We start from the raw sequence: 24,670 nt of genomic DNA on the forward strand, positions 1-24,670 counted from the left end.
TTTGTGTTCGTACGGAATGTTTTGAATGTGCGCCCAATTCGTGCACATAATAGTGTTTAAGTTTCCCAGGCAGCTGGGATTTTAATTCATGTTTTGTTAGTTAATACAACTCTGGATTATCGACGGTTTTATTTACATGGAACTGTAGCAACAAGAGTAAGCAGTTAGGACCGCGTTTCTCCCCAAAACTGAATGGTTCTCCGCTGCGGTTGTGTTTCGGTGTGATCATGGTTAGCCGGAGCTTTCACTAGCGTGGGGCCTTCCGGCTGGGAGAGTGGAGTTTTGCATCAGACGCATCGGACTGGAGGTGATCAGACTTCATGCACACCTTTCAAGTGCAAGTTCAACTTTCACACAAAACCGCATTCAGAGAGAAGCGTTATGTTGCTCAGATTCTGTTCAAATGTCGTTAAAACAACCATCTGCATACATGTGCATACATTTAACATCTGTAAACATCTGTAAACTTATGCAAACGTTTCACAACCACAGCTAGCAATTCTTCAGAGTCACGTGATTCGTATTTCAGTTAAAGTGGAGACAGTGAAGAAATCTATAACCTGTAAATATTGTATAGCTATTTACTAGATTAATGATAATCATAGTGGATAAAGGACAGATATTCGGACATGACATTTAATTTGTTTCGCTATTAAAGTATATCTGAGCCAAATTATAATGTATTATTATATTTATATAATAAAACATTATAGAAAACTTATTCTCTTCCTGTTGATGCTTTTTCTTCATCAATGAATGTATTCATACATTTTTCATTCATTCTCTGTGAGCACTGATCTCCCAAGAACCCTGAGCATGATGAAAGGGAATGGGGCAGATCAGCTCATTTAGTCCACCCACTGCCACATAACCAGGGTGAAAACATGCAGCACCCCAGAAGAATTTTAGGATTAAATGTCTGAGATTTAAGGCAGCATTGCTATTTTTCTGCATACTACATGGAATCAGTAAACTACAGCTATATTTCTTACCTGCTATGAACTGACACTTAATACTGCATGCTGATGTGTACAGGTCTTCAGCCAGTGAACACCAGCACGATGATGATGTTCTCAGTCTCTCACAAGACAGTGTTTGTGGTGGATCACTGCCCCTACATGGCTGAGTCCAGTAGGCAGCAGATTGAGTGTGACATGTTGACCAAAGGTCGAGCGCAGGGCATGATCCCACTAGCTCCTGTTTCGAAATCCCTCTGGACTTGTGCTGTAGAGTGCTCTATGGAGTACTGCCGCATCCTCTACGACATATACCCTGCTAAAAAACTCGTAAGATGTTAAAATAATTCAGTTTGTTTTTCCTGTTGTGTCTTTTGATTGTTGTTTTTTATATCGTCTGCTGCTTTTACAGGTAAACTACATTGTTAGCGATTCAGAATGTCACATTTTAAATACGTGGAGAGAAGAAGACCAGAGTGTTCAAGAGGTAAAGCAAAAGGCTCAACTTGCTCCTAACCGATGCCATAAACTTAATATGAAGTGGTGTAATGAGATGATGTTCTGTCCATATCATGCAGCTCTAATGTTGTCTGTTTGTAGTTAATGACGGCACTGGCAGCTGTGGGACCACCCAACCCTCACGAGGATCCGGAATGCTGCAGTATTTTACATGGACTGGTGGCAGCAGTCGAGTCACTTTGTAAGATAACTGGGTACCAGCATGAGGCGCGCACCTCTCTCGCAGACGTGGCACATAAAGTCTCAAACAGGGGGCGAATCATCTGCCTTACTAATGCAAAAAGGTAAACAAATCCATGAACCGAAGAGACTATTGTTCTTATTTAGGAAAAGTATCCTCATTATTCACTGTATGAGGGACACCTGTGCATCTAATCAGTCAGTCATGTGGCAGCAGCACAATGCCACGTCTCAGTTCACATTAAACATCAGTATGAAGATAAAGTGTGATCTCTGTGACTTGGCATGGATGTTGGTGCCAGACAGGAAGGTTTGAGTTTTTCAGAAACTGGATTTCTTTTTTTTGCACTCAAGTCTGTGGTGTTTACACAGAGTGGTGCAAAAACAAAAAAACATTACCAGGGCTGTTTGATGGACATATACCTGAAATATTTTTTAAACAGGCAAAAAACAGCAAACTCAGAATAAACATATATTCCACATACATTTTTAAAAAGTAAATAAGGAATAAGATATTTTTTTCTCAAAAAGGCCTGTTTGGGGAATCTTACGATGACTATCGATGCCAAATAAAGAAAAATTATTTACACTTTTGCGCAGCATTTTAACGTCCTTATGATACATTGGGACACTGCCAGGATGTTCCCATCTCCTGCCGTGTGAGATGCCTTACTCTCGCCAGCAGTCTACAGAGTTATGTGGTCTTAGAGCACAGATTTTATTTTATTTTTTACTTTTGCACTTGCTAATTGCCAAATACATATATACTATAAAATTTATACATTATGGTACTGTAAATTGCTCTGTTTTGCTAAATTATGTTATATTTTTTTAATTATTATTATTAACAAATTACAGTATACTACCCCCATACTGATCTCCATTGTGTAAAATTCTCAGGTAGGCTAGGTCATGTCTCAACTTACGATATTTTCATGTTAAGATGGTCTCATTATAACGCATCTCTATCGTAAGTCGGGGACTACCTGTAGTTTAAATAGTGTGAATGCCTACTGTAAGGAGATCCAACATTATCCTAAAGAAGCCATAGCGAGCCTAACCAGACCAGGAGTCTACATCAGACCTTTAATAATAATAATAATAATAATAATCTTTATTTTATATTGTGACTTTAAAAGTTGTATCCTAAAGCATTTTCCAAGCATAAAACATCACAGATACATCACGAAAAAAATAATAATAATAATAATTGATCACCTTAACCCTATCCTGAAAAAGTAAGTTTTAAGAGCAAATTGAAAGATTCCGCTTGTCTAATCTCAGTGGGGAGATAATTCCAAAGTTTTGGCGCATAGAAACAAAAAGCCAAATCACCCATAGTAAGTAAATGGTAGGAGGAACAAGGAGATCACCTTGGAGTGTAGACAGTTAAATGTGGTGACAAGTAATGAGGTGCCATACAATGCACCTTATTGGTTAGCATAAGAATATTTTTAATCAGTACTAAATCTAACAGAGAGCTGATGCAATGTCTCCAAAACAGCAGAAATCTGCTCACCAGACCTGGTCTTTGTCAGAATCCTTCTAGCTGAATTTTGAACAACCTGCAATTTGTTTAAAGTAGATTTTGAAACCACAACAAGCAAATCATTACCGTAATCGAGGTGTAAAATTAATAAAATTTTCAGCAACTGAAAATGATAACATGGGGCTCAACCTTGCAATGTTGCTGAGATGAAACAAAAATTTTTAACTGTATTACTGAATACGAGATTCTAATGTTAAGATTTTGTCAAAAGTCATCCCCCAAATCTTTTCTCTTTTAACTGAAACTCCAAAACGTAGCTTTCCACTTTCAAGTTTTACAAGTGAAATATGGCATTGCTGTTCAGATCATTGTGGGTGTCTATGAGCTTGTTTATATGTAATATAAGGGTCAGTGCTGCATATACGCTGGAGTTTCCTCACCCTCTGCAGCACTCATGCAGTAAGAAGGATGAGCAAGTAGGCAGAAATTTGGTGAAATAGAATCCAGTGTGTATTAAAAGATTTAGAGTGAGAGATTAGAGAAACTAATTAATCATTTGTGTGTCTTTTCTTCAGTGACACACATGTACGGATGCTAGAAGACTGTGTGCTAGAAACTATCCAGGAACAGAACAAGCTCGCTGCTGGATCTGACAGGTGTGTGGTGCATCAAAACACTGCATTCAAAAGTGTTGAATTAAGTAGTGAAATGGTTCAAGATGAAATTCTGTTTTAAAGAATGTTGGATTGTAAGCAGATGAAAATTTGTACATTTAGCTGTAATGTGTATTTTTTTTCACAGACTTATGCCTATTCAGCAGTGTGAGCTGGTGCTGGTCCATTTATACCCACAAGGAGACGACACCTTGGTCTCAGACCGGCCAAAGAAGGAGGTGAGTCATCTTGTGAATTTAATTATTTAATTAAATTTTTTCCACTTAATTTTTTTTAGAGAGACAGTCTAGTATCTGCCTTCGAAGCTTATTGTGGTTTTATAATTTTATACCATTAATAGATTTTCTTATCTTTATCAGAGTCAAATTCCCAGTAATGGTATAAACGATTGTCTCTCATAGTTGAACTGTAATGTTTATTAGATGACATCTGTGCTAAGCAGTGAAGTGCACAGTGTACGTGCTGGGAGGCATCTAGCCTCTAAACTCAATGTGCTAGTGCAGCTGCACTTTGACTTGGCATCAACCACCATCACCAACATCCCCATGAAGGTAAGATCGCCACCTCCTACCTGAGGATTTGAAACACTTCAGATTCCTCCAGAAAAAAATGCTGTAGTCATCACAATTTTTTTTAGCCACACTGGCTCATTCATTAGTTATAAACTTTGAGTTTCTTTTATAGATAATTGGTTTAAACTAAAAGAGTATTTCAGTGATTTCAGTATGGGCAAAATAATTTCCAATCAATACATTTTTATTTGTAGAGCGTTTTTACAAATGAATATTGTCTCAAAGCAGCTTCATGACAGTAGACATCTAACAATCTTTTAGTTCGATCAAAATAATTTATTTATTTTTATTTAGTTTGATTAATGATTTATTATATTTGTTTCAAAGTTATCAGGCTAGATGTTTTTTTGGATGAATACCACCAGAAGCAATCACCAGAAGCAATCACTATGAACACCTAATTTATTGTTTTACAACTAATTCTCCATCAGTGAACAGGTGATAACCTCAACAATGATAAAACTATAATGAGTGGACATTTGGTGCCACCGAGTTTAGGATGGGTTTACTTTTGAGTCTGAATCCTCTCAAGGTTCCTTCTTACCGTCAGGGAGTTTCATCTTGCCATTGTCACCACTGGCTCGCTCATTAGGGATAAACTTTTTGAGATATTTGAGAGAAACTGCTTTGGGACTATGTCCATTGTTAAAAGCGCTATACAAACAAAATTTAATTGAATACACTGAATGCCGGCGAGTGGCAACAACAATTACACCTATTCTCCTGCTTAATATGATTAATGACCCCAATCTTTCACTTAATAATTCTGAAATAATAAACATCAGTACATGATGTACAAAAACTAGTTCTTCATACTTTTATGTTTAAGTATTATACTACCGTACTGTTTAGTGTTCAAGCTTCACTTTATCCAGAAGGCAGCAGTCAGACCCAGAATGTTTGATCACATCACCTGATCTGATCCACACTGCATTGATTCCCAGTAAATATTACACTGATTATAGACAACATGTAGTGAACTATAAAGCCCAGGAGTCTGTAGTGTACATGAGTGACTGGTCTTTCTTAGAAAAGTCACTACCTAGAAAAACTAATTCTTCATACCACTATGTGTAAATATTATACTACCTTGAATTATGAAATATAGACTTTGATCAAAAGGCCTTCTTGGTCTATTAATAACATAATTGAATATGTGACCGATGGGTATATATATATGTTTATTCAGCATATTTAAATAATTTGATCAAGTCCATATGTATGATTACTTAGTGATTGTCTGATGCCAGAAGATCATCGCCTTTAGTTTGGATTCAGTTTTCTCAGGTTACTTGAAATTTGTTGAATTATGAAACTTTGACTTTGCTGGTTGTGCTGTCATTAGATTGATATTAGATTAGTAACAATAGATTTGACTTACTTTAGAATGATTGGGAAATTCTAGCGCTATTTTTGGTAGATGTTCCAGAAGTATTGCAAGGATCATTTTTTCATGAGAGTTTGTATAAGTGTAAGCAGTTTTTTTTCCCATAACAAGAGGAAGCATTGTATGTGATCTGTATGTATTGTCTTGGTTGGTTGATTTGGCTTGAATTCTGCCATTCCAGAGCCTGAAAAAATATAAAAAAAAACAACTGTGGCCACAAAGTAAAATTTTAATTGAAACTAAGCCAAGCTAAAACCTTAAAAGCTAGAGGCTTTCAGAAAAAGGGTATTCATATGCAACCCAAGCTAGAAGAACCCATCCACTGTATACCATGTGTTTAGAATATATATTTAGAGTTTGCAGTTTATTGTACTATATATTTAGTTTTTTTAATTCATCTACACAAAATAATCAATAAAAGTAAATATTGTACGTTTAGACATGTTTACGGATGTTTTTTTGGTAAGTATTTAGTTTCTGGCGCTCTGGTGAATCTTTTTTTCCATGTCAGTAGAAAACCTAAGCCATGTAGTATAATAAACTCTTAGTAGACTTTCACAATCAATTTGTGTCAAAATATAGATCTGGTAATAGATATAAAATGACTTCCGAAGCTCGGCATGTACAGGAGCACAATGACCTTTATAATTTTTTAATTATAGGAGTTTGAAAGCACACTTAAACTGGGCTAAGTTGGGCTTCAGAGTTCTTTACAGGAATGTGAAAACTTCTCAGAAGGACTAGATGGAATCCACTTCGGATTTAAAAGTATATCGCAGGCTCAGGTTCTCTGGTCTGGCCTCACTGAACTCCCAGCAATACAAAAGTAGTTGCAGGTACTGGTTATCAGCTAGCTATAGGGATGGAGAGACGGGTCAGAACGGAGTGAAGAATGAATGCATTGATATACAGAGTGAGGTCATCGAAGAAATTACCTCATCTCTGTGACCAAGGCCCTTCAAGCCCAGTTTAGTGGCTGGTGTGCAGATTGATGGCCAAAAATATCTATTAAAAAAAGTGTGGAAAAACTGCCTTTTTTATATTTTATTATTCAAATATTATTTTTATAGATTTTTATATCCCATTCATGCAGCAATATCTAGCTTTAAGAAAAACATATAGGAGACATAGTGGATTTGAAAAATGTGTGGTTCAGCCTCAGTGCCTGGCTACAGCTTTTAAATGTTTTTAAAACCAGTCAGCAAGAGGCTCCCAAATGTTTTTTAATACCTTTTTTGTTTTAAAATCTGAACCTTTACTGTTTTCATGTGTCTGTTTTTCAGCTTTGTTATGACTGCTGTTTTCATGGTGTATTTTTTGTTTGTTTTACTAGCCTACATTAAATGTCTGTGTTCAGGTCAGTACTCTAAAGCTTCCAGAGCTAATCTCAGAACCCCAGGATGCATGCCTCCCTCAGTCATCTAGCTTCTATCTAAATAAAGTCATAAAGACATTTCCAAATAATGACCTCTGCCAGAAATAGGAAGAGTGGGAGGAAAGTTGAGCCTCACATTGTTCCTTTAAAATTTTATTTCATTTGGCAAATTTTCTAGTTATGTATTAGAGGTTGGAAATTGAGTCCTACCCATCATGTCTAATGTGAGTGATTGTTAGTGATTGTGTTAATTGGCATGTTCTCCAGTGCGTAACACCTCTCCTCTAATTCAAACCCAATATAGTAAAGGACCATTATAATTATTAGGTTTTTAGGCATTTAAAATAGTTTCAAAATAGTTTACATTTTCAATTATAAAATTGTGTTACAGTTTTAGAAACATGTTTTGGTTCCTAAAACTATGACGTGTATTTTTAGACTTGTTGGGGTATTTGTCTTAATTTTTAATTTTGCACCAGATTTCAGCATGAGTGTTGAAGTTTGACTTCTCAGTGAAATCTGGAAATGAGAACGTGTCAAGTTAGAGAAAGGATACAGAAATTTGCCAAACATTACAAGGTTAAAAGATTTTTATTATTGAAGAAAGGCATATTTTAGTTAATGAGCAACAGTTGTGAGTGTCAGTCTTTAGTCATGTGATCAATGGGATGCTGGATGAAAACAGAAGCTCTTTCTTAATGCTTACCTCATAATCACCTTATAGGTGATATTTTCCCCAGATACAATGTAGTTCTCTTGTTCCTTGTGCTGTGTGGAGTTATAGTCTGTTTTCTTTTCTTTTCTTGTATTCTCTCTCTCTCTCTCTCTCTTTCTCTCTCCTACTCAGGGGTGTAATGGAAAACAGATAGAAGTCAGTATGATAGTGTTGTCCTGATACAGTCAGCCTTTAGCTTGATCCAAAAAGAGTTGTGAAGATGAATTGGAGTAAATTCTACACACTGGACTTCGCAGTAAGTGAAGTTTACATATGACAGTGTGTCAGTCATTTAGACAAACAGCAGATTTTCCTCGGTGTTTATTGAATTGGTCTGCTCAGGAGAGAACACCATGTAAGAAATGTACCAGAAAACGTGTACAGAATGCAGTGTATTAGTTCATGTGTCTTTTGTTTGCTAAAAACACGTGATATTTTCAAGCATTTACGGATTGTGATAAATGTTGTTAATGTTACACTGCAGTTAATGACCTTGTATTTAGTTAAACTTAGCTTATCTACTGATTGAAGTTGATTGAAATACTGCAAGCAAATATGTTATGGTATTAAGTACTTTATAGAGTCAGTGTCTTCATTTAGCAGGTGAAATGGCATTAGCCTTAATTAATATGTAGTAGTATGTTAGCATATAAGGTCATGAAGAACAGTGTGCTGAGGTGGTTGTTTGTGGGGTAGCCTCTGTTGGTCCTAAAACGAAGACACTACTAGAGTATGGGATTGAACTTTTTATTAGTGAGCAGTCTGATAGACGTATTGAACTGAAATTCTGATAATCAACACATTATCTGTGTAAAGCTGCTTTGAGACAATGTTCATTGTTAAAAGCGCTATACAAATAAAAATGAATTGAATTGAATTGAATATGGAAAGAAATGATGCACAGTTTCATTACACCCCACTCTCTTTTTCTCTCTCTTTCTCTGTCTCATTTGCTCTCTCTGGTGAAGCTTAACTATTTTTGTGTTTGTGTGCCCTGCCATAATAAGGAGGAGCAGCATGCTAACACATCTGCCAACTACGATGTAGAGCTTCTACACCATAGAGATGCTCATCTGGAGTTCAAAAATAGTATGTACCAACCTTTTACATTTCTTTTTACATGTGGTCAGTAAGAACGCAGGAAAATCCTGGGATGTGGTAGTAGATCTCCTCTCCAAAAGTACTGGAATGGTTAGGATTTGGGTTTGAGATCAAATTTGAAAGATAATATGGATCCAAGTTTCAGCTTCCATTTAATAAAACTTACTCGTGTTAAACAATTAAGAACATGGAAACATGGTGACCACGGTGGAACAATATAAACTAACCCTTAATGTGTTTGTATATTTCTGACTTGTAATAATTGCATCAAACCAGTGACACACTGACATCACCAAACATTCTTATTTTGTGATATATTTCCAGTCTTGTAGCATAGGTTTCACTGGGTTTCTCGTTACCGTCTCCTCTTCAGATGGTGAAATGCAGCTGGTTAATGTTTGCTGATTGACTTGTCCAGTCTAAAACCTTTTATGTGTTTCTTTCTAATTAGATTGGGTGCATTTCTGTAGACTTCTTAAATCATTCTGAAGCTTCATCATTAATTCCATCTTCCATAAAAATGAGTCTGTTCCAGAAGCAGCTGTGCGAGCTCATACCATGAGAATATCATGAATGGATCATGAGCAGATTCTTTTTTTTCTTCACACTTTAGTAGAGGTTTATCTTGGTTTTAACAATTTTGTGGCTTATTTCTGCTCTTGAAGTCTGGATTATGATATCATCATTCCTGCCGTGTGGAGGTTGTTAGAGATGACACTAATCTGTCTGGTTTTTCTTCACAGCTTTCATAATGTTTCTGTTGTCAACTGCTGTTGTTTTCTCTGACTGAGTTGTTGCATGTATGGATGTTAATATATCAGTGGTTTCTAACTTGTTCTGGCAGTTTAAAATCTACTGCTTGTGCAATGTTTTGATAGAATGATAGAATTGGCCTTGTTGTTCCAGTGTATTTAAGGAAACTGGTTATTAATCCTTCTGCATGTGACCTTAACTGGACCCTCACTGTAAGACATCAGGACTGGGAGGATGAGCTCTGGCGCTCTTTGTGATTTGATTAGATTATCAATTAAATTAGTTTATTACAATTAGTTCAACACTGTTACACAGATTTATTTTTATAGTATTATTGATATATTATTATATATGAATTAAATTTTATATGTTTAAATAGTATTAAAGATAAAGGAGTTGTTGATTTACCCAGTCATCCCATTTACAATCTTCTCATAATGATGTTGATCTGCATTATAATTTTTCTTTTATAATATTGGCATAAATTATGATATAAAAATAGCAGTACTAAACTGTAAATACAGACCAATACCTAACCAATATTTGTGATTTGTTGTCATGGTTACAGTCCCCTGTGCTTATATGAGGGTAAAATAACGCTCCAGTTGACAACTGGACTAAAACATCTGTGTACAGCAGGGTAGATTGATGGACTAACCTGATTAAGGCCATAATAAAATAATTTATAAATTATGCAATCGGAGATGGTGAATAATTTTTTAAACAAAATTTGACAGAAAATATTGGACATTTGAACCCTTGTCTTAGATTATTTTTTATAATTTGAATCCTTTGAGTCGTGCTACATGTTTTACAACATGGGCAGTTCAGAACGCAGGGAGAAACAAAGTGCATATTTAAATTTTTTTAAAATATAATCATTGTAAGAAATCTCTGGTGAGGTCACCGCTTATGATTTATCTAAAAGGAAAATGAGATTTCCTACACTTCCTGCCTCTTCATCTGAGTGCATGTTCAAGATAAGCATTTCCTCTGTAGATACACTTTGAGGGTTGCCATTGCCAACAGCTTCCTTGCCTGGTTGATAGTCACTTGTTTGTTTATCACAGACTGCACAAGAAGTGGGCGTGTCATTAATACTGAACCAATCACAACCTGTTTTTAACTTACCGTAGATGGTTTACAGGTCGCTTGCTGTGTCAATATATCATATATTGCCGCAGTACACAATAAGTTTGATAATAAAAATCTGATTAAATGTTATTTGTCACATACACATACATTCAGGGTACGACATGCAGTGAAATGCTTATTACGACGGTCTGGCATGAGGGAATAGAATGGAGAAAAATAATACCAAGAAAAAGAAGACTGATAAATAAAGTATAAAAACTATATAAAATAAAATATAAGAAAATATATATATATATATATATATATATATATATATATATATATATATATATATATATATATATATATATGAAAGAAAAGGATGTATATACAAAAAAATGTTTATGCCAGAAAACAGTGAAACAGTAAACAATAGACAATTTAAGGTGGTTTCGATTGTCCATAAAGTGTCCGTGTGCGGAACGGTGTGGTATAAAAAATAAAGTGCACTGTACTGTGCTAGTCCAGAGTTTAAAGTGTCGTGGTGCGAAAGGTGAGATATGTACCGAGAAGAAGTGTGATGATGGAGAGAGTGGGCCAGTTTTTAGATCCTGGGTGTCTCCTGGTTTAAACTCCGAATGGCCTGCGGGAAGAAGCTGCTCCTCATTCTCTTTGTGTTCGCTGTCAGGGAGCGGAAGCGTTTCCCTGAACGCAACAAAGGAAAGAGTCCATTGTTGAGCCCAAAGATTGTGAAGGCTGAGGTCCTTCACAATCTACCTAGCTCTGGTCCGGCACCGCGTGCTGTAGATGTCCTGCAGGTTAGAGAGCTCGGTGTGGATGGTACGTTCAGCTTAACGCACCACCCTCTGGAGGGCTCGCCTGTCCTGCATGGTGCTGTTCCCGAACCAGGAAGTGGTGCTACCCGTCAGAACGCTCTCAATGGTGGAGGTGTAGAAAGTCTTTAGCACCTGAGAGGGTAGTTTAAAGTCCCTTAAGCGTCTCAGATGGTACAGACGCTGCCGGGCCTTCTTCACCAGGGTGTTGATGTGACAGGACCAAGTCCACTCTCTCCACTGGGGTCCCGCTGGTTGGTATGACCGCTCCTGCTTCGTGCTGAAGTCCACGATCAACTTCTTAGTCTTGCTGACGTTCAGGAGAAGGTTGTTCTCCTGGCACCATCTCTCCAGGTTTTTAACCTCCTGTAGGTAGGCCGTCTCGTCGTTGTTGGAGATCAGGTGGAGTTGGAAGTGGCCACACAGTCATACGTGTACAGTGAGTACAGCAGGGGGCTCAGAATACAACCCTGGGGAGCTCCAGTGCTGAGGGTGAGGGTGGATGAAGTGTGTTTTCCCACCCGTACGGCTTGTGGTCTGTCAGTCAGGAAGTTAGAGATCGAATGACACAGCGGCAAGCTGAGTGCCAGGACCTCCAACTTAGAGGTAAGTGTTAAATGCTGAACTGTAGTCCACAAACAGCATCTTTGTATAAATCCCATTTCTGTGGTCCAGGTGGCTCATTGTAGCGTGAAGGAGATGAGCAATGGCGTCCTCAGTAGAACGGTTCTGACGATATGCAAACTGTAGTGGGTCCAGTGTGTCCGGTAGTGAGCCAGTGATGAAGTCTCTGACCAGTCTCTCGAAGCACTTCATCACAACTGAGGTCAGAGCTACAGGGCGGTAGTCGTTAAGGCAGGCGGGCTGGGGTTTCTTCAGGACTCCCTCCAGACTGAACAGTTAGAGACTGTCTGGTTTGTGTGACTGCTCCCTCGATATCTTCAAATTCCTCTTCCTTTTCCAGGAGTGGAACCTGATGTTGTATTCTTTTCTGATGTAGCACATCAACCTCAAGATTCTATGTTTTTGTGCATGCTAAAATGGTTTTCTGCTCAAAATGGCAGTAAAAAGTGATTATCTGAGCTCCTAAATCCATTTTGGCAGCTCAAACCAATCTGGCCGTTTTCCTGTGAGCTCTCCTCACAAGGCATTTTCTAGCCACAGAACTGTCGCTCACTCAGTGTTTGTTTTTTACTCCATTCTTTGTAAAGTCAAAAGATTAGCATTTTCTGTAAAACCAGACCATCTGTTAGCATAAACATCTGTGTCATGACTAAACACACTTTCTGATGTTTGATGTAAACATTAACTGAAGCTGTATCTGTGAGTATTCATCTTTAATCTGTATCTACATGATATTCAGCCTTGTATTGTCTTTTTTGCAGGTGATATAGGAGGCGGCAGCAAAGAAAGTGGTATAAGAGAAACTATTACACTCAAATGGTGCACGCCGCGAACCAACAGTGTGGGTAAGTGTGTAGCAGGAAAAGTCAAGTTTTTTCCATTGTAAACTGTACTGACATATCTGTATACTGTTTACATTAACACAGGGTTGCTGTATTTTGTTTTCCAGAGCTGCATTACTGCACAGGAGCCTTTCGCATCTCTCCTGTAGATGTTAATAGTAGACCCTCCTCCTGTCTCACTAACTTCCTTTTAAATGGTATGTTTTTAGTTTCTTACTGAGTAATTTTATGAAAGAAAAGACAGTACAAGTACAAGTTTACAGTACAAGTAAATATGTTCATTATTTAAGAAGGAAACTTGAGAAAAGGACCCAATAAAGGATCTGTAATCTTCTTTCCCCTTTTTTAGGTCGCTCCGTTCTCTTAGAGCAGCCTCGCAAAGCAGGCTCAAAGGTTATCAGTCACATGTTGAGTTGTCATGGTGGAGAAATTTTCCTGCATATGCTCAATAGCACTCGCTCCACTCTGGAGGATCCTCCTTCCATCAGTGAAGGCTGCGGGGGTCGTGTTACTGACTACCGCATTACTGTAAGTCTTTCATTTCAACCTCATCACAAATCCCATTGCTTATAAAGGGAAATATAGACAAGATAACGTAAGTTTGGGGATATTTCCATAGCACTCTTCCTGTTTAGATCCTACAGCATGACACAGGATTGTGTCCCATGCTTCAGCTTTGCTCTTTCTGCAGGATTTTGGAGAGTTTATGAGGGAAAATCGCCTCACCACCTTCCCTCACACTCCAGTGGATGCTGCCGGGAGAGCACCTTTTGAAAGAGCAAAAGCACAGCTGGAGCGTCACACACGCTACTGGCCCATGATTATTTCTCAAACCACTATTTTTAATATGCAGGCAGTGAGTCATGTGTTTTCATTTCAGTTCATTATGTTTATTTTTCCTAAAAGTGATGATAATACCTAGAACTGGTAGCAGTCGATGGCATGGATCATGTTCCGTTAATGAAAGATCGGATTTCTGTTTCACTCTTGTGTTTTTGCTGCTCAGGTAGTGCCTTTAGCAAACCTGATAGTGAAGGACACTTTGACAGAAGACGACGTTCTTACATGTCAAAAGACTGTGTACAACTTGGTGGATATGGAGAGGAAGAATGACCCTTTACCCATCTCTACAGTGGGCTCCAGGGGGAAAGGGCCCAAACGGTGTGGACCACAAAATTTACTTTTTTATTGCATTACAGATTCTTTCAAAGTATCTTAAAGTATCTGATCTTAATTTTATTTACTTGTGCATACTGTTTCATAAATGAAGAGGCTACATGTATGAAATGGGTATAAATAAGAATAGAGATATCATTTTACTTCTGGACTCAACACAAGCGTTGTGTGTTGTAGGGATGAGCAGTACCGGATAATGTGGAATGAATTGGAGACTCTGGTTAAGATGCATGTTGAAACCAGTGAGAGACATCAGCAAGTTCTTGAGTGCATCAGTGCCTGCAGAAGTAAACCCCAAGAAGAAGAAGAGAGGAAAAAACGAGGAAGGAAAAGAGAGGACAAAGACGATAAAACAGAAAAGAATGGTAAAGAATCTGAGGATAAACAATGGACTCAAGACACTGACAGGTTTGATTTTCCAGAAATACTTTGCATACACTGGGTGCAGTTATTGCTTTATTCTTGTTTCCTTTCATTCTTTTGGTCTATCTATCTTTATAGGGTTATTAGGGTTGTCATTCGATTAAAATATTTAATTGCAATTAATCACATGATTGTCATCAGTTAACTTGTGATTAATCACATGTTAATTGCACATTTTTATCTGTTCTAAATCTAACTTAAATTAATATTTCTCAAGTCTATAATAATCTAAACATGAGCATGGACAAATTTAATGCTTTATTCAATTGCATGTTTATTATTAGTGAAACTAAACTCAACATAAGTAAAGGTAATATTATAAATGTTTTAAGGTAATTATGGTGTTTTAAATTATGTAAATTATCAGGACACCAAACAGAACTTTTGCTATGTTTCCGCACAGACAATTTTAATTGCCGGAAGTGTGCCTAATGGAGGATTTTGGTGCTTGATTTGAGACTTAGCGCATCAGTAATACAATGTTTAGTGATTATGCTGCATTAGTGATTGCAGCCATTTGCTTAAAATAATTTAAGTTAATTTTTCTTCCTCATTAATGTACACATAGCACCCCATATTGACAGAAAAACACAGAATTGTTGACATTGTTGCAGATTTATTAAAAAAGAAAAACTGAAATATCACATGGTCCTAAGTATTCAGACCCTTTGCTCAGTATTTAGTAGAAGCCCCCTTTTGATCTAATACAGCCAGGAGTCTTTTTGGGAAAGATGCAACAAGTCTTTCACACCTGGATTTGGGGATCCTCTGCCATTTCTCCTTGGAGATCCTCTCCAGTTCTGTCAGGTTGGATGGTAAACGTTGGACAGCCATTTTTAGGTCTCTACAGAGATGCTGAAATGGGTTTAAGTCAGGGCTCTGGCTGGGCCATTTAAGAACAGTCACAGAGTTGTTGTGAAGCCACTCCTTCATTATTTTAGCTGTGTGCTTAGGGTCATTCTCTTGTTGGAAGGGAAACCTTCGGCCCAGTCTGAGGTCCAGAGCACTCTGGAGAAGGTTTTCGTCCAGGATACACCTGTACTTGGCCGCATTTGTCCCTCGAATTGCAACCAGTCGTCCTGTCCCTGCAGCTGAAAAACACCCCCACAGCATGATGCTGCCACCACCATGCTTCACTGTTGGGACTGTATTGGACAGGTGATGAGCAGTGCCTGTTTTTTTCCACATATACCGGTTAGAATTAAGGCCAAAAAGTTATATCTTGGTCTCATCAGACCAGAGAATCTTTTTTCTCCATCTTGGAGTCCTTCAGGTGGTGGTGTTTTTTTTTTTAGCAAACTCCATGCGGGCTTTCATGTGTCTTGCACTGAGAAGAGGCTTCCGTCAGGCTACTCTGCCATAAAGCCCCGAATGGTGGAGGGCTGCAGTGATGGATGACTTTCTACAACTTTCTCCCATCTCCCGACTGCATCTCTGGAGCTCAGCCACAGTGATCTTTGGGTTCTTCTTTACCTCTCTCACCAAGGCTCTTCTCCCCCGATAGCTCAGTTTGGCCCGACGGCCAGCTCTAGAAGGGGTTCTGGTCGTCTCAAATGTTTTCCATTTGAGGATTATGGAGGCCACTGTGCTCTTAGGAACCTTAAGTGCAGCAGAAATATTTTTGTAACCTTGGCCAGATCTGTGCCTTGCCACAATTCTGTCTCTGAGCTCTTCAGGCAGTTCCTTTGAGCTCATGAGTCTCATTTGCTCTGACATGCATTGTAATCTGTAAGGTCTTATATAGACAGATGTGTGGCTTTCCTAATCAAGCCCAATCAGTATAATCAAACACAGCTGGACTCAAATGAAGGTGTAGAACCATCTCAAGGATGATCAGAAGAAATGGATAGCACCTGAGTTAAATATGAGTGTCACAGCAAAGGGTTTAAATACTTAGGACCATGTGATATTTCAGTTTTTTTTTTTTTTATAAATCTGCAGCAATGTCAACAATTCTGTGTTTTTCTGTCAATATGTGGTGCTATGTGTACATTAATGAGAAAAAAGAAATGAACTTAAATGATTTTAGCAAAGAGTGAAAATTTAAGGGGGGCTGAATACTTTCCGTACCCACTGTATGTATGTATGTATGTATGTGTGTGTATGTATATTTTATACTAGCTGAAAGTACCCGTGCTTCGCTACGGAAGGCAGAACGCTAAGCAATATGGCAATAAGCAGTAAGCACTGAGCAGGACTGGATGATCAGAGATCAGAACGTAAGGTCAACAAATAACGTACTACCCCTTTGTAGTACCGATACAGGGCGAACTACTGTGAAAATATTTTTTAGCGTGCAACATGTAATAAGAAACAATGTAGTAAGTTTCATTAGGATCCGTACTGTTATTTCGAAGAGTTTACAATGCGTGAGAAATCGCGTTTTTCACGAGTTAGCCGCGATCCAGGGCGAATTTTCAAAACCCTTTCTTAGTGAGCACCTAAGACCCAGGAGGAAGGTATGTTCCAAATTTCATTGCAATCCGTTCAGTGGATTCACACTCACCGGCCACTTTATTAGGTACACCTACTAGTACCGGGTTGGACCCCCTTTTGCCTTCAGAATTGCCTTAATCCTTCGTGGCATAGATTCAACAAGTTACTGGAAACATTCCTGGATTTTGGTCCATATTGACATGAAAGCATCACGCTGTTGCTGCAGATTTGTCCCCTGCATATCCATGATCCGAATCTCCTGTTCCACCACATCCCAAAAGTGCTCTATTGGATTGAGATCTGGTGACTGTGGAGGCCATTTGAGTACAGTGAACTCATCGTCATGTTCAAGAATCCAATCTGAGATGATTCGCGCTTTATTACATGGCACTTTATCCTGCTGGAAGTAGCCATCAGAAGATCGGTACACTGTGGTCATAAAGGGATGGACATTGTCAGCAACAATACTCAGGTAGGCTGTGGCGTTGACCCGATGCTCAATTGGTACTAATGGGCCCAAAGTGTGCCAAGAAAATATCCCACACACCATTACACCACCAGCCTCAACCGTTGATACAAGGCAGGATGGATCCATGCTTTCATGTTGTTGACGCCAAATTCTGACCTTACCATCCAAATGTCGCAGCAGAAATCGAGACTCATCAGACCAGGCAACGTTTTTCCAATCTTCTATTGTCCAATTTTGGTGAGCCTGTGCGAATTGTAGTCTGTTTCCTGTTCTTAGCTGTCAGGAGTGGCACCCGGTGTGGTCTTCTGCTGCTGTAGCCCATCCGCCTCAAGGTTCGACGTGTTGTGAGTTCAGAGATGCTCTTCTGCATACCTCGGTTGTAACGAGTGGTTATTTGAGTTACTGTTGCCTTTCTATCAGCTCGAACCTGTCTGGCCATTCTCCTTTGACCTCTGGCATCAACAAGGCATTTGCGCCCACAGAACTGCTGCTCACTGGATATTTTCTCTTTTTCTGACCATTCTCTGTAAACCCTAGAGATGGTTGTGCGTGAAAATCCCAGTAGATCAGCAGTTTCTGAAATACTCAGACCAGCCCGTCTGGACCAACAACCATGCCACGTTCAAAGTCACCACTTAAATCACCTTTCTTCCCCATTCTGATGCTCGGTTTGAACTGCAGCAGATCGTCTTGACTATGTCCACATGCTTAAATGCATTGAGTTGCTGCCATGTGATTGGCTGATTAGAAATTTGCTTTAATGAGCAGTTGGACAGGTGTACCTAATAAAGTGGCCTCTGTGTGTGTGTGTGTGTCTGTGTGTGTATATATATATATATATATAGTTAGTTGGGCTGCAACAGATTTCACTATCAGTTATTATCGATTAGTTGTTGCAGCCCATCCTCCCTTAGATGACAAAATATTTCAGCTGAATGTTTGGAGGAATTAACTGTCCGGGTGCCAAGAGTGTGAATCTGTTTGCCATGCCTCTTGTAAAAAGTTGTTTGTCACTAGTTGAAAATGTCTTTCTGATCTTGTGATCCATTTTATCCCAGAGCAGTAAATAGGATTAATATGCGGTGACTGGGCAGGCCATTCTATTACACTCCACTATCTAAATAACACAGAGCTTTACATAATAGTTACAAAATGAAGCCCAGATGAAGTTGCATGGTGTGGAAGAATGTAATGGTAGCCATGTTGGTTCAGTTTTCCTTTCACCTGGAACAAGTCTCCAACCTTTCCTGCTCTAAAACAACCCCAAACTCTTAAGCTTCCACCTCCATGTTTAACAGTGGGGGTGAGGCAGTCTGTTAACATCACCTTTCCTGATCTGTCTTACATAGGTTCTTCTTAGGGCTGGGTGATAAATCGATTTTATCGATTAACTCGAATGTGTAGTTCACATCGATCTGTTTTAATAAAAATCGGGTTTCTCTTTAATGTCTGCCGACGCTCCCCTCTGGGCTTCCATAGTTTCGAACGAACTCGGCCCTCCCCCCGCGCGTTTGCCATAGAGATACACAAAATGAACAAGACAGCGGCAGCACAAGACCGTGGTTAAGCAGCCGCATCTTGAAAATACACGGTTAAGCAGCCGCACTTTGTTTAGTGTTGCACGTCTAAACGTACACTGGTGGGAGCCGTCAAAATACATGTAAAGACGCTTCAGAACGGCGTTTTAGTTAAGAAACAGAAAAATCAGAGCATTTGAATCACCATATTTAAACACTCATAAAAACACTCCCTGTCTATTCAATTCAATTCAATTCATTTTTATTTGTATAGCGCTTTTAACAATGAACATTGTCTCAAAGCAGCTTTACACAGATAATGCGGTGATTAAAAATGAATATGTTCTTTATGAGTAAGTTTGTCCCTGATGAGCAAGCCGGTGGCGACTGGCGACTGTGGCAAGGAAAAACTCCCCGAGATGGCATAAGGAAGAAACCTTGAGAGGAACCAGACTCAAGAGGGAACCCATCCTCATCTGGGTTACACCGAATGTCCATTTGTGGCGGGTATACAATGTTGCGGGGTGCAGTGATGATGATCAAAAGCGAAGTGTATTTCTGAGTCAGTGTAGGAGACTGTTGACATCAGTGTAGGAGACTGTTGACATCCAATCCAGGCAGGCCTGGATGAAGTGGGAAGATCCACGGGGGGGAGAGGGGCAGGAACAGTGGTCACTGGAGCCTCAGGAGCATGTTTAACTCGAGAGAGAGAGAGAGAGAGAGAGAGAGAGAGAGAGAGAGAGAGAGAGAGAGAGAGAGAGAGAGAGAGAGAGAGAGAGAGAGAGAGAGAGAGAGAGAGAGAGAGAGAGAGAGAGAGAGAGAGAGAGAGAGAGAGAGAGAGAGAGAGAGAGAGAGAGAGAGAGAAGAGGGTGACAGGAAGAGAAGGATATGGATTATTAAGTGTACCTATTGTTGCATGAGAGTTAAAGTCACTGTGCAGTTTGGACTCCGGCAAGACTCGCTATAGCAGCATAACTAAAAGGGAGAACCAGAAGGCAACACAGACATGAGGGATCTCTGGGATAAGAGACGGCCCACCACACCACCATCAACAAACCTGAGTGAACACGTGAATGTGAGGGGACGACAGCGTACAAATATCCCAGTTCACCAAACACTCTATATCAATGTTCCCTCCAGATCTGAGCCTTTACCTGAGAAAAAATCTACTGATTATGACTGAATAAATATGTTTTCAACCTCGACTTGAACACTGAGACTGTGTCTGAGTCCCGAACACTGATAGGAAAGCTGTTCCATAACTGCGGGGCTTTATAAGAGAAAGATCTGCCCCCTGCTGTAATCTTCATTATTGGAGGAACCAACAGATAGCCTGCACCTTTTGATCTAAGTAGGCGTGGAGGATCATACTGGTACAGAAGTTCACTCAGATACGGTGGTGCGAGACCATTAAGTGCTTTATATGTCAGTAGTAGTATTTTATAATCAATGCGAGATTTGATTGCGAGCCAGTGTAGATGATTAATACAGGGGTGATGTGGTCATATTTCCTAGATCTAGTGAGGACTCTTGCTGCTGCATTCTGAACTAACTGAAGCTTATTTATGCACCTACTCGCACACCCAGACAGTAAAGCGTTACAGTAGTCTAATCTAGAAGTAACAAAAGCATGAACTAGTTTTTCTGCATCCTGTAACGACATCATATTTCTAATTTTAGCAATATTTCTAAGGTGAAAGAAGGCGATCCTGGTAATATTATTCACGTGAGCCTCAAAGGAAAGACTCGAGTCTATAATCACACCAAGGTCTTTAACAGCCGTACACGCTGAAACTGAAACACCATCCAGAGATGTTAGGTAATCGGAAAGTTTGCTTCTAGCTGCATGTGGTCCTAGTAAAAGTACTTCCGTCTTATCTGAGTTTAGCAGAAGAAAGTTATCGAGCATCCACTGTCTAATGTCCTTTACACATTTTTTAACATTGTTAAGCTGATCTCTCTCATCTGGCTTTGCTGAAATATATAGCTGTGTATCATCAGCATAGCAATGGAATCTAATACCATGTTTATGAATAATTTCTCCAAGAGGCAGCATATATAAAGAGAAAAGCAGAGGGCCTAAGACAGATCCTTGAGGAACACCAAACTTTACCTCAGAGAGTGTGGAGAACTCACCATTAACATCAACAAACTGATAGCGATCAGTCAAATAAGACCTGAGCCAAGAGAGAGCCGTTCCCTTTATTCCAACAACGTTCTCAAGTCTAGCAAGTAGTATAGTGTGATCAATGGTGTCAAAAGCTGCACTAAGGTCGAGCAAAACAAGTAAGGAGACAAAACCCTGATCAGAGGCCAATAACAGGTCATTTACCACCTTAACTAGCGCCGTCTCTGTGCTATGATGAGGCCGAAATCCTGACTGATACATTTCAAAAATATTATTCATAAGTAGGTGTGAGCATAACTGCTGTGCTACAACCTTTTCCAAAATTTTGGCTATGAAGGGGAGATTTGATATTGGTCTGTAGTTGGACAGCTGACATGGGTCAAGGTCAGGTTTCTTAATTAGGGGGTGGATAACTGCCAGTTTGAAGGATTTTGGTACAAAACCAGTGCTAATGGAAGAGTTTTCATTTTTAAAACAGGTTCAATTACCTCTGGAATGATCTGTTTAAAAAAACTTGTAGGCAAGGGATCGAGAATGCAGGTTGATGATTTTGATGAGGAAATTAATGAAATTAAGTCATTCTCGTGAATAGGAGTAAAACTTTGTAATTGATTGTCTGTTATAATTACACTGCTGTCTACAGGGTTACTTGTAAAATAATTTGGCTTTATATTAACCGTCTGGATTTTTTGCCTGATGTTTTCAATTTTATTATTAAAAAAGTTCATGAAATCATTAGTACCTAATGATGGTGTGCATGTGAGTGCAGTGCTTTTATTCCCTGTTAATTTTGCTACCGTGCTGAATAAAAATCTAGGATTATGCTTGTTATTTTCTATGAGGGTGGAGAAATATGCTGATCTAGCAGCACTAAGAGATTTTCTATAAATTAGGAGGCTCCCCTTCCATGCTATTTGAAATACTGTTAATTTTGTTTGACGCCATTTACGTTCTAATTTTCGAGTGGTCTGTTTTAAGGTGCGTGTATGATCATTATACCACTGTGCTAATTTTTTCTCCCTGATCATTTTGGTCTTAAGGGGAGCTACATCATCTAGGGTATAACGTAATGTTGATTCTAGGTGTTTAGTGGCCCAGTCGAGCTCTGCAGGGTCAGACGGAGATTTATCTAATATCGTAATTTCTGGAAGATTGTTAATAAAACGCGCTGTTGTAGCTGACGTGAAAGTACGCTTAACACGATAACGTGGTGTTAATCCTGGCAAATTTTAAAAGAGATGAGATAATGGTCTGAAATAGCTTCAGACTGTGGAATTATGACTGCGTTTTTAATTTTTAATCCAAATGTTAACAACAAATCGAGAGTCTATTATATTCTAATTTAAAATTTCAAGTCATTTTACTTTGAAGTTTTGAAGAAAAGTAAAGGCAAAATCACTCAAAACCTCAGGTGCATTTTCAATCATGTTCCACATTTAAACACTCATAAAACATTTTTCTTTGTAGGTTTGCTCATTTTATGTTATGTTACGTTCTATTCTCACAATTTACAATGGCATCTTGTATTTTTGGCTTGTTGTTTCTGATTGCACTTTAACCCAAAGTGGGTTAAAATCCCAGAAGGGTAAATAAACTTTATTTAATAAAGTTTAAACTTTTTTTTTTAACATTTTCTTTGTCATATGCAGATTGATTTTAAGCAGGGGGAAAAAAACGATTTAATTTGCAAATCGGATTTTTTGTGAAAAAATCTGGGATTTTTTTTTAGGCCATATCGCCCAGCCCTAGTTCTTCTGTTAGAATCAAAAATGTCACATTTGTTCTCATCTCTCCCCAGTATCTGCAACTCATTCACTTTTTAATTCTTATGTGTATGTATACAGACATTTCAGAATAGAATACTATTCTCTGGCCTAATATTTGTAGAGCAATAACATTGTGGTCTCCATAATAAGTTTTAGATGGTTCTAACTCAATTATCTTTTTTGGGTCTTTTTTTTTTTTTTTAGATTGAAAGGAAAAGTGGAGCGAGAGAAAGAGAATGAAAGTGAATCTGGGGTTATTAAAGACTCTCCAGATTCTCCAGAGCCATTCAATAAAAAACCCAGACTCATGCTTGAGGATCTGCAGCCCCAAGAGAAAACCAAAGGTATATCTTTAATTTACAGGATACACCTTTCAACACAGCTGTGATTCTGTCTCTTCAGGGCTCTGGTGTTCAACATGCTCCTCCAAGTTACCCGTCGATCTGTGACCAGAAGGGAGCAGGCATTTTGATAAACGCACACTTGGTGTGATCAGACTCTGAACTTTTGTGTTTTTGCTTGTTTATGAACTGAGTTACATATAAATCAATCAGTTCACTAGTTCATGTTTTCCGAAAATGGCAAAAAAAAAAAAAAAAAAATGGAAGCAATTTTCTCATGAGCGTTCTTCTTTTTTAGGCCCTGTCTCATTACTTAGTCTTTGGACCAGTAGAATTGCTCAGGCAAATTCCAGAAAGCACCCAGAGTTTGCTGGAAGGCTCAACTCCATCAGTAACAAGGCAGAACTTTACCAGCACTTGAAAGAGGAGAATGGGTTAGTTGTGTCTCTTTCTCCTGTTTAGTGCCCTCTAAACTTGTGTTAATTTGTGGTTTTATTTATTTATTTATTTTGTTCATGTTGTTAATGTTCTATTATTTATTGTTTTATTATTATCAATAATAATAAATTTCTTTTTTTAGGAAAGATGTTCATGAGAATGGTAAAACTACCAGATGATGGATGGCAGATGTCCAAGAGGAAGATTTTTTTTTTTTTTTTTTTTTTTTAACTCAATTTGTACAAAATCGAAAACACAATAAAGAGCAACTCTTAGGTGTTTGTTTACTTTGTGTGTCAATCTGATTTTAATTGATCTCCTTTCACATGATATTTTGTTACAGATTATAAAAATATTTAAGTCATGCAACATGCTTTGTAGTTCATAATAATTTAAAAAAGCTTGCTTGCTGTAGTAGCATCCTGAGAAGTTTAGACCAGGTCACAATCCTGTTCTTTCAGTGACAACCTACAGCTCATAGGGATAAATAGAGATATTGTGTAATGTACAACCCCAGTTTCATCAAGTTAGGATGCTGTGTAAAATTTAAATATAAACAGAATGCAATGGTTTGCAAATCTCATAATCCCATATTTTATTCACAGTAGAACATTGGAAAAATATTAAATGTTGAAACTGAGGAAATGTGCTATTTTAAAGGAAATAAATATGATCATTTTGAATTTGATGGCGGTAACGTCTCAAAAAAAGTGTGGACTGGACAACAAAAAACTGTAAATGTGTGTTACTAAAAACAACTAAAGGAACATTTTGCAGCTCGTTTTTTTTTTATTATTATTATTGGCAACAGGTCAGAAGTAAAGATGGAATAATGTTCCTCAACATCAAATTGTGAAGACTTTAAATATCTCATCATATTCA

The 24,670-nt window shown here is 38.4% G+C and overlaps 1 protein-coding gene across 2 annotated transcripts; it reads left to right on the plus strand.

The window, feature by feature from the left end:
• ints13 (integrator complex subunit 13) lies at positions 1-24,075 on the plus strand. 2 transcript variants are annotated; one of them, XM_083528414.1, is made up of 17 exons: positions 1-335; positions 1,036-1,286; positions 1,369-1,443; positions 1,557-1,759; positions 3,720-3,800; positions 3,946-4,036; positions 4,241-4,369; positions 8,875-8,956; positions 13,014-13,097; positions 13,202-13,291; positions 13,444-13,622; positions 13,786-13,950; positions 14,101-14,255; positions 14,448-14,678; positions 23,214-23,353; positions 23,649-23,784; positions 23,931-24,075. In XM_083528414.1, exons 2-17 carry the CDS (start codon positions 1,062-1,064, stop codon positions 23,965-23,967), a joined length of 2,103 nt encoding a protein of 700 aa, XP_083384540.1. In that variant the 5' UTR covers positions 1-335; positions 1,036-1,061; the 3' UTR covers positions 23,968-24,075. The 2 variants fall into 2 exon arrangements, with proteins under 2 accessions (XP_083384540.1, XP_083384539.1); XM_083528413.1 differs by having other exon boundaries at positions 1-307.
• Positions 24,076-24,670: the final 595 nt, after the last annotated feature.

This window comes from Silurus aristotelis (genome assembly GCF_946808225.1).
Source record: "Silurus aristotelis genome assembly, chromosome: 24".
Classification (NCBI taxonomy): domain Eukaryota; kingdom Metazoa; phylum Chordata; class Actinopteri; order Siluriformes; family Siluridae; genus Silurus; species Silurus aristotelis.

What these genes read in the sequence shown, in the direction of transcription:
- ints13 (XM_083528414.1), top strand. Translation starts at nt 1,062, where the DNA reads ATGATGATGTTCTCAGTCTCTCACAAGACAGTGTTTGTGGTGGATCAC. An exon ending in TTACTGACTACCGCATTACT is followed by an intron (nt 13,623 to 13,785) that starts GTAAGTCTTTCA and finishes CTCTTTCTGCAG; the next exon opens with GATTTTGGAGAGTTTATGAG. An exon ending in AGGGGGAAAGGGCCCAAACG is followed by an intron (nt 14,256 to 14,447) that starts GTGTGGACCACA and finishes TGTGTGTTGTAG; the next exon opens with GGATGAGCAGTACCGGATAA.